The sequence below is a fragment of the Calypte anna genome, chromosome 12 (assembly GCF_003957555.1).
Source record: "Calypte anna isolate BGI_N300 chromosome 12, bCalAnn1_v1.p, whole genome shotgun sequence".
Taxonomy (NCBI): Eukaryota; Metazoa; Chordata; class Aves; order Apodiformes; family Trochilidae; genus Calypte; species Calypte anna.
The window spans coordinates 7,712,980-7,729,037 of record NC_044258.1 but is presented as its reverse complement, the minus strand read 5'-3'; the positions used below and the strand labels follow the sequence as shown (position 1 = coordinate 7,729,037).

The window sequence follows — 16,058 nt, the reverse complement described above, 5'->3', positions numbered from 1 at the left end:
ACACACAGCATTAATTGTGTGTGCATATAAAACAAATAGTACATGACACCAAGCTCTTCTATGAATCATTTGATTCCAAATTCCAAATTAGTTTTTGAATGTTTCCATTATACTACACAATGAGGCAACATGATAATCACTATGTAGAAAAACCCACCAAAATATAGACCAGACAGAAAAAAAAAAAAAAAAAAAAAAAAAAAAAAAAAAAAAAAAAAAAGCTTTTCCTAACTTTTCCTATTTTTGCTATTCAAATGTTATCAATAATTTGTAAATGCCCTTCAGGTCAGGATAAAGTAATAGTAATCTATTGCTCAGGCACCAGTACTTATGTACTGACATGCAAAAATACAATTCATAAGGAATCAAACTATACAAATGAACATCTAGAATAGAGTCTAAAAAACCAAATCACCTAAAACCAGAGGTATCCCATTGAGAGTTCAGACTACATTAAAATAAATTAAAAAAAAAAGTATTTCTCTTTCTCAATTACTTACCTTAACAGTATATATAACACTACTTCCCATGGCATTGTGCAGGTATTTACTTTGCCTACCATCAAACAGTTCCCATAGCAACCATGTTAACTTTTAGCTCTTATGCACCAATGACTTCCCAGTTCATGGCACCCACTGTCAGAAGGACAACACAGCTGTTATATTTCTGCTGCTGACTTGCAAAAGGCTTTCCCCTCCTGGCTTTCATTAGGTGCACTGCTGCCCTGGGTCTCCCAGTTTCCCAGCATCAGGCACACAAATTGCAAGCAGGAGTGTGGGGTCACTGAAGGACTGTAGCCAGCAACACCTATAGACACCCTCCCTGCCCATTGTGAAGGAGTATCTGCCCAGAGGGGGATGCCAGGGCTGGAGCAATTGAGCAGTCCCAGAAGTTGTGTCCACACCTATTGTCCCAACAGCACCATAAACTGTAAATGCATGAGTAACTATTTTCCTGTTCCTATTCTTTATTCCTTTTAACGTAAAAGAAACAAAATTAAAACACAACAACAACAAAAAAACAAGCAACAATAAATAAAGAATCAGAGTCTTTGTTATCTGGGCTTGATTTTTTTGTCATTAAAAAAAAAAAACAAAAAACCCCACACTGTTCCTTTCTGCTTGATTAACACATTCCCTCTGCAATAAAATACACTGAAAAAGGAAATTGATTGTTCACACTCTTATTACATTAATTCATGGAGGACAACATCAACTGCATATAGAGCATAAGTTCAGATGTAACAATTACCTGCTAATATTCAGGTTCATTATTTTGTTTCTGTCTAAAGTACAGTGAAAAGCTTGGACTGTGACATATGGTTTTTTACTAGCAAGCATCAGTTTGTATGTGGATTTCAATACATCACACAATTTACAATACTTCCTTTATGTCTACTTACCAATATTACTGCCATCCTTCTTTTTTGGGTTTTTTTGTTTGGTTGGTTTTTGGTTTTTTGGTTTCTTCTGGGTAAATGTTGTGTCTACAACTTGTGCAATAGTTTTTTGAACAGAATTTGCTGTGTTGTCTCAAAGCCTAGTGAAAAGAAAACAAAGTATCTTTATGAAAACTATTTGAAAACAAGATTGTATCATTTTCATCTTGGCATATGTATACAAAGGTGTGCATTTGTCATTTATTTTCCTCGTGTAATGTTATGTTCCTATTATTTATAAATGCCTTCTAAAGCAATGTTTTCACTCTACAAATAAACTTACTATTTATGTAAATGTATCACCTAATATAATACCAGCTCTATTATGCATTCAGTAAGTTAAAAGCCCACCAATAGATCTTTCTTCCATTTTATTGCTCCATTATTCTGGTTGCACTGAGAATCTAAAATTACTGTTCGAATTACTTACTAAATCTTTGTTTATCTTCTACACCTATCTAGCCTGTATTTTGCAATTTGTAAACTGAAACTGATCTAAATACACTTGGCTGTTACTTCATAAGATCATTATAAATTTAACTTAATTAAGAAACAATATAGCTGTTGTCCCTGAATAATTTTAACATACTGCCTGCATTTATGCCCATTATGCACTGCATAGCAGTCATTATTTTCTAAACACTTTCATATTCCCCCTTTATTGAGTGGTGGATTACCTAGCTCTCAAATTATACATATTTATTTTATAAATGGTGTTACCAATAATTTTCTTTCATAATTGCTTTCAGTTGCTTGCAAGAGTTTATTTCTAGAACATCAAAGATTTATAAACCAGTCAATTGCAAACACTTTCTTTACTACGGGACCACTACATTCTCAAGGACATACATTACAATTTCAATTTCAGACAATACTCCTGTGTTACAAGGCTTACCAAAAAAAGGCAAAGGCAGCATTAAAATGCTTTTATATTGATTTTTCTTACTGCTGTTTCCTAGCAAAATTATACATTCCTTCCTACTAGTTTTGAATTAAAAGATAGAAGGCATTATATTAAATTTGCCCATACAGGTGTAGAGTTACCTCTTGTGAGAGGAAACACTGCCCTCTATTTGCAGGGCAAAATATAAAAAACCAAATGCTCAGCGCTGAGCTGAACATTCCCACCAGCATAATGGGGCTATACATAGCCACATACCTGTCGTTACACGGCAAAGGAAAAAAAGCTTCCTTTGGAGAGGAGTTTTGAAATAAATATCTGTATTTGGGTACATTTTCACATGAGCAAATAAACACTTTTAACAGTCCATGACAGACTGCCACAGACACGGACAAAACTCTCTTCCTCAGCCAGAGAACAACAGAGGTGGTGATGAAGGACAAGAGCTTTCACTTTTACCTAAAATCCAGCAGAAGTTCGCTATGGAAGCCTACTAACAACATCTGATTTTCATGAAAGCCACCCTGGTACACTACTGACTACGACTCTTCCACTGTTGGCAAAGCCACAGCCCAGCACAGAAGCTCCACGCAGCGGCCGCTGCTTACACGGGAGACATTTTGGGACTGAAGGCAGAGAGTCCCCTCAGAGAGAGGAGACGCCGCCCGCCACAGGACAGCCGGCCCCGCGGCGGAGCTGCTGAGGGGAAGCCCCGTTGACAGGGTACCGCCTGCCGCTGCCAGCTCCGTGGGGACAAACAAGGGACAAACGGAGTACAGGGACCGCCCGGCACAAGGACCGCCCTCTGCCCACGCCGCCGCCGCCGCCGCCACCGCCGCCGCCCCTTCTCCTCAGCCCGCCCGCAGCAGCGCCTTCTGCGCACGCGCCCTTTCCCGCGCAGGCGCAGCGGGGCGGAGGGCCGGTGACGGGGCAGCTGCCGGGGCCCGGCGCCATGGTTTACATCTCTAACGGTGAGGGGCAGGCGGGGGAGGGAGGGTCACCTCACTGCGGGGCGGCGAGGGGGCGGTGGCCGCGCAGCTGAGCGGCGGGGAAGGGGCTGGAGGTTGGGCCGGGGGGAGTCGGGCCCGCGCTGCCCGGGAGAGCCCACCCCAGCCTGCTGCCAAACCAACCCCACGCCCACGGCCTGGATCGGAGCCTCACGCGGGTCCAAGCAGTCTGTGTGAGGACTGTGGGAAGTCCGTGCGTGTTCTGAACACATCGGGAGCGTAACGGAGCAGCAGCTTAAACACACAGAGGGAATCAGAGACTGTGCTGGTGTTTTGGGAGGTCTGTCTGGCCACAGTGTCTGTCTGGTAGTGGTGATCCCGTTATTTCAAGACAAGTGCACTTCGGAATGGAGCTTGCCCCCCTCGGCCACCAAGTGTAGTTTATCATAGCATGATTTGGGTTGGAGAGGACCTTAAAGATCACCTAGTTCCAAGTTTCTCCCCCCTGACTGCAAATCCTAGACTCAGCAGATGTGTCTTGGTGTAATACACAATGTCACACACTGAACATCACTGGGTGTTTTGTACCAAATATGTTACAGGACAAGTTTTGGATAACCGGAGTCGAGCTCCTTGGAGTTTATCATCTATAACAGATTTCTTGTGGTCGATAGCAGATTTTGTGGTTCTGTTGTAAGTAGAAATTAATTCTTTCATGAACTTTTTTTCAGATTTGTCACAGATAGGAACTACTCAGTGCTATCAGGAACACAATAATAAAAATGTTAGATTTACTCTTTGGTGTTCCCTATCTACTGTCCCCAAAACATCTGTGAACATTATACTGTGACTACATGGCTTTGGTTATTAAACACTGTATGACCTTTAATAAAAAGAAAAGTTTATGAAAAATGATGTTAATTTACAGGTAGTTCAAGTGCATTTTCAATTTTCAATTTTCAAGAGAAAAAGCATATACTTTTGTTAAACAGTTTCTAATAGCTGAGCAAATAAGATCATTTGGAGAATTTCTACTGATAATAGATCAGTTGTGTAAAACATATCACAAATTTATGGCCCCAGATTGAAGCCAGTTAAACAAAGTATGATTTAGATGTATTCAAGTCAAGTACAACAGTCCTTTCAGTTATGGGTTTATACTTCATGCATTTTTTTGCACTATATTTACAACAACAATAACAAAAGATCTTACTGCTTGAGCTTTACTGTAATTTGAAACTGTTTCAACTTTTATCTTTGCAAGTAGGAGAAAAATTACAAATATTTATTACACAACAATAACCTTGAGAAATGTGTTCATTCCTGAACACTACTTACTGTTTTTCAGCCTTTTTGCTAATCTTAGAATCATTGAATAATTTGGGTTGGAAGGAACCTTAAAGATCAGCTAGTTCATCTTGCAATCCAGAATGTCAGAAAACTGTATTACTAGATTTAGCAGTCAAGTCACCTAAATCCTGTTTTATTTTTCAGTTTCCAGAGCATCATTCAACCAGATTTGAGAAGAAGAGGGTACACATCTTCCTCCTATTCAGGATACAATGATGGAAGAGGGTATTTTTTCATATTCATATTAGTTGTGATTTTTTTTTTCCTACCTTAGCAAAATGGCAATGTATTGAGATTACAATCATGATTTGCATTGAATCAGGTCATATAAGCAGACTAGAACATTGTTTATTTGTAGTATTTTGTCTGAAATGCATTGGTAACAAAACATAGCTTTGGAGAGTTGTAATAACACTCTCACCAAAACAGTTTTTCAAACCTGCCTAATCAACAATATGCATCTTTATTGAAATTCTTATTTTATACTTCCTTGTCCTGAGCATTTGATTTGCAATAGATCAGTTATTTCTTGTATTAGATTACAGATAAAGCAAAACATTGTTACAGGGACATCATTTCTATAAACAATACCATTACTGTTTCTTTGCTCTTAATGGTTTGGCCTTTTTTGTAGGACCTCAGTTAATTGTAGCTTTCTCTTGTGAGACAGGAGTAATTAGAACAGTTTGCATAAGAGAATTTTCATGAAAGTGAGGTTGGGATTGGTTTTTTTGGTTTTTTTTTACAGCTTTTCACATGAAACTCAAACAACTTTTCCAGAGGTCCCAGCTTTCTAGAGACTGCCATTTAAAGACCTAGTATATTTCTAGTGTAAAACACAATGCTGATTGAATAGATGTTGTTTTCTTTGCTTTCTTTTCAGGCCTCCAGCACATCCTCGCCGTAGGATGGGTCGAATAAATCACTGGGGTGGAGGCCCCAGTCCTCCACCAATGGCTGGAGGTGGATGAGGAAGGTAAATCCACATCTGATGCATCTTACCTGGGATTTTCCCCCCCCCCCCCTAAGTAACAAAGATAATTGAAGGTTAAAGCAGAATAGAGTATTGTGCAAAAGTCACCAAAATGGAAAGAGAGTCAAAGATACTTTCAGAAAAGGGGGAAAAAGGAAGTGAGGTGTTTAAAAAGCATTTTGCCTCAGAATTGGTGATTGTCCAATTTTAATTACATGGAAGCTGATACACAAAGTGTAGCAAAAATTATTGAGCAGAATAGTAGCAAAAATTGCTTTTAAAGGTGGGGCAAAAAACATTTAGAAAACCACGGTCTTAAATTTCTTACAGCTGCCTGACTGTAACACTAACACTGAATGTATATATAGTATGGTTTAATTTACTTCAAGACTTAAGTAAACAATCCTTTTTTCATGAGCCACTCACCTTTGTTACCATAATAAAAGTTACAAGACAAAAACAAACACATGCAGGTGGTTAACACCTGTAATTCTTGCATAAATAACTTTAGATTTCAAAAAGCAGAAAGACCAGTATTTCACTTCCATAGCAAAAGGATAAAAGCTTCTTACCATGTTTATTTTTTTTTTACCATTTGAATGTTTGGGTTTTTTTATTCTTTTTGACTAGACATGAGGCCAGCAAAGGCTTTAGGGAAGTCTTTCAGTTAAAACCAGCAAGGGGTAATCTGCTCAGAAGTAGAAGTTTGCAAGCCTGTAACATATCTCATTTATCTAAATTTAAAACCATTTTATTTTAAGATTATTTACATAAGTTTATCACACAGGCAAAAGCCTGGTTGTCTTTTAATGCACTGAAATTAATTTATCTTCTAGGTAAATGCCTGCTGAAGAGGCAGGCAAAAGCATACACATTTGCAAGATAAAAGGGAAGAATTTAGTGGTGGACCAAATGAGTTGAATGTTGTGAATGTGTGTGTCTAACTGGAAACTGTCCTGTGATACAAGCAGATTAATGAAGTTGTACTGGGAACTCCTTCTTCAAGGATCCGGTGTAACTGAACCACGGTTTCATTAAATATGTGTTTACTGTCTAAAGTCTTTGTATAGTTTCTGAATATTTTACTGTATCTGCAAAGTAACAAGTAAATTATATTTCGCTTGTCACAAGTGTGACTTTCTCATCATTTTTACAAAAAAAATTGTCTGAAGTACAGGAGAACTTTTCTGTTCAAATGAGGAAGAATACATATTTCTGTTTGATACAGAAGCTTCCTCCCAGAGGCAAACTTAAAAGCAGTGCTTCCTAATAGGCTTTGAATTTACCCTCTTTTTGTCAGCACTAACATTCTGTTTTTTCATGAAATTAATGATACTAAAAAAAAAAAAACATTTTAAATGCAACTTAAAAATCACTTAGTTTTACAATCCTTCCCTTTTATCAACTTTCTTCTTTAAGGCTCATAAAGGATTTTTAGATCACGCCTGCTTTGTAAGCAACTCTTGAAACAACTTGCTTCTCCATTATAAGCTTATTCAAAGGTAAAAGCCTATTTCCTGTACAAATTTAGTTAGGCCTTTTTTCCAATAAAATTAGGCTTTGTTTCTATTACAGGGGGAAAGAAAAGGTTGTGAACTCAAATACTAAGTGCAAATACAGAAGAGTTACTTTCTTTCAAACAGTAAATACCTTTTAACTAACTGAAACTATTTCAGGATGGAAGTTACTATTTCAGCTCTTGGTTTTGTTTGTGGGTTGGTTTGGGTTTTTTGGGTTGCCTATTTCAGTTTTGCTTTTTTTTGTTTGCTCAGTCTATGTGAAACAAGATTAACAAGAATCCATAGTGACTCATCTACAAGGTGCCACTGCAAATTTTTTACTTAAACCTTTCTAATAATTTCTTTAACAGGGAGTTACAACATCTACCAATACCCCTTGGTTAACATAAGCATCTACTATTTCACTTCTGGTGAAATCACCCCCTCCAGTAGCTCCCACTCCTGCTACACTTACCCAACACATAGTTACCATCTCTTAAATCTGCGGTGTAGCTGCAGCCTTCAGTACACAGATACACAGATCTTCCTCAGCTCCACTCAAAGGTCTCATTTTCATGAAGGAGCAGCTTCCTGCCCGCAGATCAGGTGCATACAGGTCGGTCGGCCATCCATAGTTCTTCACAGCTACATCATCACACGCACATCATCTCTACTATGGCATTTTTATAGACAGTATTTTTAAAAGTTCTCTGAAGAGCTGAGCTGCAGCCCCACCGGCAGTTACAGCCCAGCTGCCAGAGGTTGCCAGCCGCTGAGGCAGACAGAGCGGCTCCGCGGGCTCCGGCTCTCCGCTTGCCGCTGCTCGTCCCCTCGGCGCAGAGGCCGGGATAGTTCCTTAGCGCAACCACTGCCTCCTCGCATCCCGCTGCGAGCAGAGCGAGGCGGCCCGGGACAGCCACCGGTACCGCTGAGAGATCGACCGGGCCGGGAAGCCCCCCTCCCGCCGAGCCTCCCCCCTCGGTACCTGCCTGAGGGCGGTGCGGGGTGCGGGCCCGCCCCCTTCCGCTGCCCGCCTACGCCGGCCTCGGCGCCTCGGATCTCGGAGCAGCAGCGGCGGCTTCCGCCTGGCAACTCGGCCTGGTGGGCAGCATGACCCAGGCGGAGAAGGGCGAGGCGGAGAACGGGAAGGACAAAGAGCGCGACCGGGAGCGCGAACAGCGAGGCGTCAAGCGGCCCATCGTCCCCGCTGCCGTGCCCGAGTCCCTGCAGGAGGTGAGGCAAGGCCCGGCCCGGGCAGCCATGAGTGGCAGAGCCGCAGCAGCATCCCCGAAGGGCGGCAGAGCTGGGGCGGGCTCGGCCTTTTAAAGGCCTGGGCGCCGGGAAACACCGGGGGGGCTGGAGGCGGAGTCACCGGAACCCCCCTGTCTCACTGACGTGCGCGTTGTGGTGCTTTCAGCAAATACAGAGCAACTTCATCGTGGTGATACACCCCGGCTCGACGACCCTGCGGCTCGGGCGGGCCACGGACACGCTTCCCGTGGGCATCCCCCATGTCATCGCGCGGCGGCACAAGCAGCAGGGCCAGGCAGCCTACAGGGACAGCTGGCTCCTGAGGGACGGGCTCAATGTAAGCTCCGGGGGCGCGGATTGAGTGGCTTCAATGCTTGTTTTTACTACGTGTTTCCCCTGCAGTGCGTTTCTTCTTCTCATACTTTTTTTTTTTCCAGAGAGCCGTATATCTCTAGACAAACTTTTTCTTTTCTTTCCCTTTTAATGTGCTGGAAGGACCACCTTGCTAAAGTCAGCAGATTTGCACCAGTGTGTGTTGAGGCTTTATTTGATTTGTTTGCAATGACCTAAACCTAATAAACGGACTGGTTGAGGGGTTGGACGCCTGGGTTTCACTGTGTGGTGGTCTGACATCACGCACGGTATTTGTGTCTTTAGAAGGATGATTGTAGAACTAGAATTGGACTGCTACATTTGTAAATGCTTGTTTTTATGAGTTGATTTGTAATTTGAATAAGGTAGCCTGTAATTTTAGTCCAACCTGCTCAAAAAAAAACCACCTATGTAGTGATCTTATTCATGCTTTGAACCTGTACAAAAAAAATTAATCAAAACCGTGACTTTAATATTTAAACCTCACCTTTAAATAGTGGAGATTAAACATTTTTGCTCTTATTTAATGTTTCTGTATTTAAATAGTATCTTGAGCTCATCACTGTGGAGATTAAGTCCAACAGCCACTACAATCAGTTTACAGACTCAAGTTGACTTAGACAATTGGATCTTGGGAACTCTACTAAAAGATGATTTCTTTAAAAATAAGCGTATGTTCATTGTGCATTGTACAAACCTGTCCTTTCTACAGTCTGTCAGCTATAGTAATTTTTTGTTTAATAATAGCTTCATTATTACCAGTTTACAGTAGGTACTTATGTTGCATATTTGTGGCTTTTGTTTAGAAACCTGAGAGTAATGAGCAGAGACAAAATGGCCTTAAAATGGTGGACCAAGCAATATGGTCCAAAAAGATGTCAAATGGTGCAAGGCGCATACCCGTGTCACCTGACCAGGTAACTCATTCTTCACATTTTATTAAATTGTTGATTCAAGCAGTCATTTGGTGTGAAGATGTATTTTGGTGGACAACAATATTTGTTATACAGGAAATATTGATAGCTCTACTGCATATATGAGAAAATGGAGATGTGAAATAGTTTTTCAGGGGCTATGTGTGGGTTTTATCTTTCATGCATAAAAAGCAACTGGCAAGATGTTTCTCAGCAGCATTTCTTTTGATTATATTTCAGGCCAGATCATACAACAGACAGATGCGGCCAGCTATTTTAGATCACAGCTCTGGGGCCAAGTGGACAAACACATCAAATCATCCTGAATTTTTGGTAGGAGAAGAGGTAAGATTCATTTTCCCTCTGAAATGGACTTGTTATTAAGATCTAACACAGCTATGTGCTCAGTAGCAGTTTGTTCTATATTATTATGTCTTGAAAGGCATAAAAATTTAGTCAAGCAGTACATGAGACACTTTACTATGGACTAACTGAATATTTATTGTCATTCAGCTAGACCAAAGAGCTTTCCCCATTTCTTTAGCAAGTAACCTGTATCCTTTGCTGCTATAAATCAGTGTTTTTGAAGGGACTAGGTGGGAACTTTGCCCATGTGGAATAGTTCAGATAAAAAGTAAGAAACTTTCAAAGGGATCAGGATTGGGAATCACTGCTAAGCAACTAGGTATTCATAATATTCAGGATCTTTAAATTGTTTTAGCTATTAATTTGAGATTATGGTAAAGTATACTGTTATGACAATGGATATGAAAAATCAAACAGTTAAACCCATGTATTTAGTGTCTTTATTTTAATGCTTTGTATTCAAGCCCTGTTAAAAAGAAATCCACTGTATTCCTGTCACATGGGGTTGAGTGCTGCTGTATGTCTGTATTACCTGCTTCTGAAATACTTTTCTGGTATCTGTTACTAACCTTTTGGGAAGAGCAATCCATGAAACATCACATCTTATTTTCAGGCACTGTATGTTAATCCACTGGATTCTTATAATATACATTGGCCTATTAGAAGAGGACAGCTGAATCTGCACACAGGACCTGGTGGCTCCCTCACAGCTGTATTAGCAGATCTTGAAGTTATATGGTCATATGCAATACAAAAATACCTGGAAATACCACTGAAAGACTTAAAGGTGAGCTGTGCCCACATTAATGTGAGCTGTATCCACTTCTGTAAATGTTACTGTAAAAGAGAAGCAACCTTCTGGTTGGTAGTCTCGTCCTGGTGGTTTTCTTAATGAATAATATCTTTCTGCTGATGAGTGTATTTTCCAAAGACTTCATTTGGAATTTTGTGCAGCCTTTAAGACAAAAATTTTGAATAAAACTACCAAGGAGGTTTGGAAATTCCATTAGTCTGGGATTGGGCTTTTTTGTGTTGACTAACAAAGAGGCTATTGGTGAATGGTTGCCTAATACTTGCATAACTTTATCTTTGCACAATAGGTGTTTTTCTTATACCTAATATACTTGTAAATATTCTAGTGGCCTATACATTCCTAATTTGGTACTTAACCTGAACTAATATTTCAAATTATTAAAAACCTACCCCTTTCCATATTCTTGCTTCTTTTCAGTAACTTGTATATTATGTTTCCTTCCCTAGAATCAGGTATCCAAGAATGTAAAGATAAACTTAATTTGAGAGCTGGCTTTAATTTGTTGTTCCTATCTTCAGTACTACAGATGCATTTTACTAATTCCAGACATCTATAATAAACAACACGTGAAAGAATTGGTAAATATGATCCTCATGAAGATGGGCTTCTCAGGTAAAACCATACATAAGCAAGCACTTAGTGATAATAACATCAAGTTTTTTTTTTCCTTTTAAGGCACATTTATGCACACGAATCCCAGTTTGGCTGGGACAGACTTGTTTCATGTTATTTTTCCCATAATTATTGTCTCATAATTATTAAACTTGGAAAGAATAAGACATGAATGTAGGCATGCACCCTGCTCTTAGCTTTTCTCATGATTTTAAGGGCCTACTCAACAACAACAAAAAAAACCAAACCAAAACCCAAACCAATCTCTAAGTCCCCCACCCCATCTCCTTTAAGTATACGAAATTTCAATGAAGAGTTGGTCTATTAGTTGATTTTAGAAGACATTAAGATATCCTTTAAATGTCATCAACATGACTCTGTAGCTTGGCATAAAATTGGTGTAATATTTTCTTGCATTGCTAGGAATTATTGTACACCAGGAGTCTGTCTGTGCTACCTTTGGAAGTGGCTTAAGCAGTGCATGTATAGTAGATGTGGGAGATCAGAAGACAAGTGTTTGCTGTGTAGAAGATGGAGTTTCCCATCGCAATACCAGGTATCTTGTAATACACAGAGTTACTGTACACATGTACTTAGTGGCTTAACAAGGACTTGACTTTAAAAATGAGAACTTTTCTATAAATACAGGCTTTTTTTTACTGTGAGCCATGTAGCAGGGTCACTGTGTTACAACAGGAGTCATAAATCTGATGTCTTTAAAGAAAGAAAACAGGCAGAAGTGATTGTCTGGTCTGCAAACTATGTGGAAGGCATAATCACAGCATATCTAAAATGTTCCTATGCATGCTACTGTAGAAGGCCAGTATTTCAGCTAATAAATCTTCTCTGTGCTTTAGATTGTGCCTTGCATATGGAGGATCTGATGTGTCAAGGTGTTTTTACTGGCTTATGCAACGAGCAGGATTCCCCTATAGAGACTGTCAATTAACTAATAAATTGGATTGCTTGCTGCTTCAGCACCTAAAGGAGACATTTTGTCATCTAGACCAGGTGAGAAGGGAAAATTGGATATTCTCCAAGATTTTTTTTCCCTTTACAGACTGCTATTCTGTGAAACCTGTTTGTGAGTCTACAATTGCTTGTAAATGAAAGAAAATTTAATACTGCCAAAAGCTGGAGAAGCTTTGGACTCAAGTATTTTTAACTTGGTTTATTTTTCTTCTAGTTAAAAGGAATCCCAATTTTCTTTTATTACTGAAAGAAGCTGATAGTAACTGCATATTTGCTGTTTTTCAACTTCAGTTTTGTTAAATCTGCCAGCAGATCTTGTCTTTCTATACAAACCCTAATTTTAGAGGCTTAGGCTTGTGGAAAGCTGTTTTGGAAGGTTGTGCTACTTGGGAAAGACTTGAAAAAGAATTCAAGAATAGATAATTGAAATTCATAATCTGAAGAGCTCTGTTACTTTGTTATTTTCTACACTTGAAATAGAATATGAAGCTTCACAGAGATAGATAAAAGATTAAAAAGTTTGTCTACATCATATTTGACTTTAGGATATTTCTGGATTGCAAGACCATGAGTTCCAGATTCGTCATCCAGATTCTCCTGCTTTATTATACCAGCTCCGATTAGGGGATGAAAAATTGCAGGTGATTTTGTTGTGGTTTTGGTTTTTTTTTTAATTACAAGAATTATATTCAGCATTCAGGATCAGGGCTTCAGATTGTATCAGCCCGGTGCTACTAAGCCCACATGATTTATGGATTGTTCTTAACAAATGCTTGTTGATAGTTTTACAATTAATTACTACATGTATGAATGGGCCCCATGTAGCTCTAGTGGGTGCATAAGAATTCCTAAGTAGGTTTAGCCAGAATGGTTGAAGCTGCAACTAAATATGATTTTTACCCTTCAAATACAATAAATCAGTGCTAATTTGGGAATTTTTTCAGCTCACCATCATTCAATTTTCTGATTTTCCAATTCGGTAACAAACTACATTTGAACACCTATTTATCATACAATGTCAGAATGTATAATGAAGCTTATATACATATACAAGTGTATGTGTTGGGGGTTTTTTTTGTTTTGTTGGTTTTGTGGGTTTTTTTATGTAAATGCCAAAAATTAAAAACTTAGTAATAAAACCATGCCAAATCTCCCCTTCTGCAGGCTCCAATGGCTCTGTTTTATCCAGCAACCTTTGGAATCATTGGACAAAAAATGACAACTTTGCAGCACAGGTCACAAGGTGACCCTGAGGATCCTCATGATGAACATTATCTGCTAGCCACACAAAGTAAGCAGGAGCAGGTGTGTGAGTGCTCATTTTATTTTTCATTAAGTATTATTTAATTGGGGAATAAAATCAGGACTCATTAGTTCATATCAGAAACTGAAGTTTGTTACCTGGGTCAGAAGCAGTAAGGAGTAAATTTAGAGTAAGGATTGTGGATGCCTAGACTAGTTTTTAATTAGAATTGTGTATTTTCACAGTCCAGGAGGGCTTCATATTATGGCACTGATAAGTCTGAAAGAGTTAAAATACCTTGAAGGTGCAATGGTGCTTAGTTGAGTCATTGTATTGTTCTGTTACCTGCTGGATGTCTTTTTGCATTTTTCTTATTTCAACTTATTTTCTCATTTTTAAGTCTTCAAAAGCTACAGCTGATAGGAAATCTATGTCAAAGCCTGGTGCTTTTGAGGGAGACTTGAGAGGCCAAGCATCAGACATTTCAGAGAGGATGTACCCACAAGAAGTGGAACTGGGGTCTTCCCAGAGTGATTGTATGATACCTGGAAATGATTCAGAGGAACTAACTGCATACATGTCCAGGAAAACAGCTATTTCTCAGTTTGAAGGCAAAGCCTTGGGCCTTGACAAAGCCATTCTTCATAGCATCGACTGCTGTGGTAAGAACTGCATTTGTACAATTCTGTAAAATATGGACATCACTGTGAATGTATGTTAACTGCTGTTATCATACCAAAGCATGATGGATGTCCCTAAGTTTCATCATGTCTAGAGTAGATACACCATTCCTTATACTTGAATCTTTGTTGAGATTTCTTGAGCTAGACATTTTAAATCTCCAAGGAATAGATAAAGAAATTTTTAAGTAAACTTACCAATTTCTATCTGGTTTTACTTACATTAAATATATCCATTCATTCCAGCATCTGATGATACAAAAAAGAAGATGTACAGCTCCATCTTAGTGGTTGGAGGAGGCCTTATGTTTCATAAAGCTCAAGAGTTTCTTCAGCACCGAATTCTCAACAAAATGCCTCCTTCTTTTAGAAGAGTTGTTGAAAATGTTGAAGTCATCACAAGACCTAAGGTATGCTGTTAAATGATAGGTAAATGGTTAAAAAACAGTGATTGGTTGAAATCTTCAAAAGATGAAAAAAATTTATATTCTTTCAAATCCACAGATTAGTTGCATACTTCAGGAGACTGAAAAGAGCTTTCAGCTCATCATGTAGCACTCTCCAATTAGAGGCAGGAAATTAGAGGTATAGCAAGTGTTACTGGTATTGGTCACTGAAGTGCTTGTTATTGAAAGGCCACAGTCTTAAAAGAAGTAATTGGTACTGTGAAAGTTAACCTGCCTGCTCAGCAAGAAATTAAGGTTTTTTATTACTTTTAAGGTAAAATGAAGTATGGCATTAAAACAGATGGTTTTATTTGGCATAAATCAGGCAAAATTGGTAAAATCAAAACTTGAATATTTTCCAGAGCCTCTGTTGCTGAGGGCTGGATTTCCCTGATGTGCCTAGAAGGCATCTTAAAGGAATAAAAGTGACTTGTCTAAACACCTTAAATATTATTTCCATGTTTATATCTTGCTATTTTTTTCATGACATTTTTTTAGAAGCTTCTCCTCACTTACATTCAAGTGATGAGTGCTGCTGGAAAAATTAGGATGCAAGTCTTACAAACTATGCAGATTTACAGCAATGATTTTGTGCAATCTGTTGAATTTAGGATATGGATCCCCGGCTGATCGCATGGAAAGGAGGTGCAGTTCTGGCCTGCCTGGACACAACTCAGGAGCTCTGGATTTATCAGCGAGAATGGCAGCGCTTCGGCGTCAGAATGTTACGAGAGCGAGCTGCATTTGTATGGTAATAAACATCTCTACAGAGGAACAGGATTAATTGAAGATTCCTTCCCCCAAATGTCCTCTCTCCAAGTACAGATGTATTTGCTCTTGTGCTGATAAATATTTTTCTATTTTATTAAAACTAACTTCAACTGAGATTTTTTTCCAGTACACAAGTCTGAAGCATTGCTGTACTTCATCTTCTGAGTTATATGCATTGAATTTTGTGTACAGAGTATCACAGTCATCATCTCCAAATTCAGCACATTTATCTTGTAGAGGTTAGGAATACTGATAATGCACTGTGTGTTGAAGTATAAAATACTGACATAGCAGCTGTTCAGCCAAGATTCATTCCAGATACATGTACACAAAAGCAGTAGCCAAAGAGTGCAGGCTGTGGGTTTAATGCCTTATTCTGATTCATACTCCAGTGTTACCAGGTGGTATTGTTATTTAAGCCATTGTGGAAAAACTGAAATGGAAAAGCCAAACTAGAGTTGCTGTTGGTATTTTGCTTATATAATAAATTATATTATTAAGCAGAAAGA

General features: G+C 39.1%; 2 protein-coding genes across 3 annotated transcripts; both read left to right on the top strand.

The window, feature by feature from the left end:
* The first annotated feature begins 3,210 nt into the window (after window positions 1-3,210).
* SELENOK (selenoprotein K) lies at window positions 3,211-6,739 on the top strand. 2 transcript variants are annotated; one of them, XM_030458385.1, is made up of 5 exons: window positions 3,211-3,310; window positions 3,889-3,979; window positions 4,781-4,861; window positions 5,520-5,612; window positions 6,446-6,739. In XM_030458385.1, the coding sequence occupies exons 1-5, from the start codon at window positions 3,292-3,294 to the stop codon at window positions 6,447-6,449; spliced, it is 288 nt and encodes a 95-aa protein (XP_030314245.1). In that variant the 5' UTR covers window positions 3,211-3,291; the 3' UTR covers window positions 6,450-6,739. The 2 variants fall into 2 exon arrangements, with proteins under 2 accessions (XP_030314245.1, XP_030314246.1); XM_030458386.1 differs by lacking the exon at window positions 6,446-6,739 and having other exon boundaries at window positions 5,520-5,616.
* Window positions 6,740-8,100: 1,361 nt separating this feature from the next.
* On the top strand, window positions 8,101-16,058 carry ACTR8 (actin related protein 8). Its single transcript, XM_030458384.1, has 13 exons — window positions 8,101-8,341; window positions 8,526-8,696; window positions 9,538-9,648; window positions 9,886-9,990; window positions 10,625-10,798; window positions 11,344-11,437; window positions 11,861-11,993; window positions 12,295-12,448; window positions 12,955-13,050; window positions 13,574-13,714; window positions 14,053-14,314; window positions 14,579-14,742; window positions 15,390-16,058. The coding sequence occupies exons 1-13, from the start codon at window positions 8,219-8,221 to the stop codon at window positions 15,531-15,533; spliced, it is 1,872 nt and encodes a 623-aa protein (XP_030314244.1). The 5' UTR covers window positions 8,101-8,218; the 3' UTR covers window positions 15,534-16,058.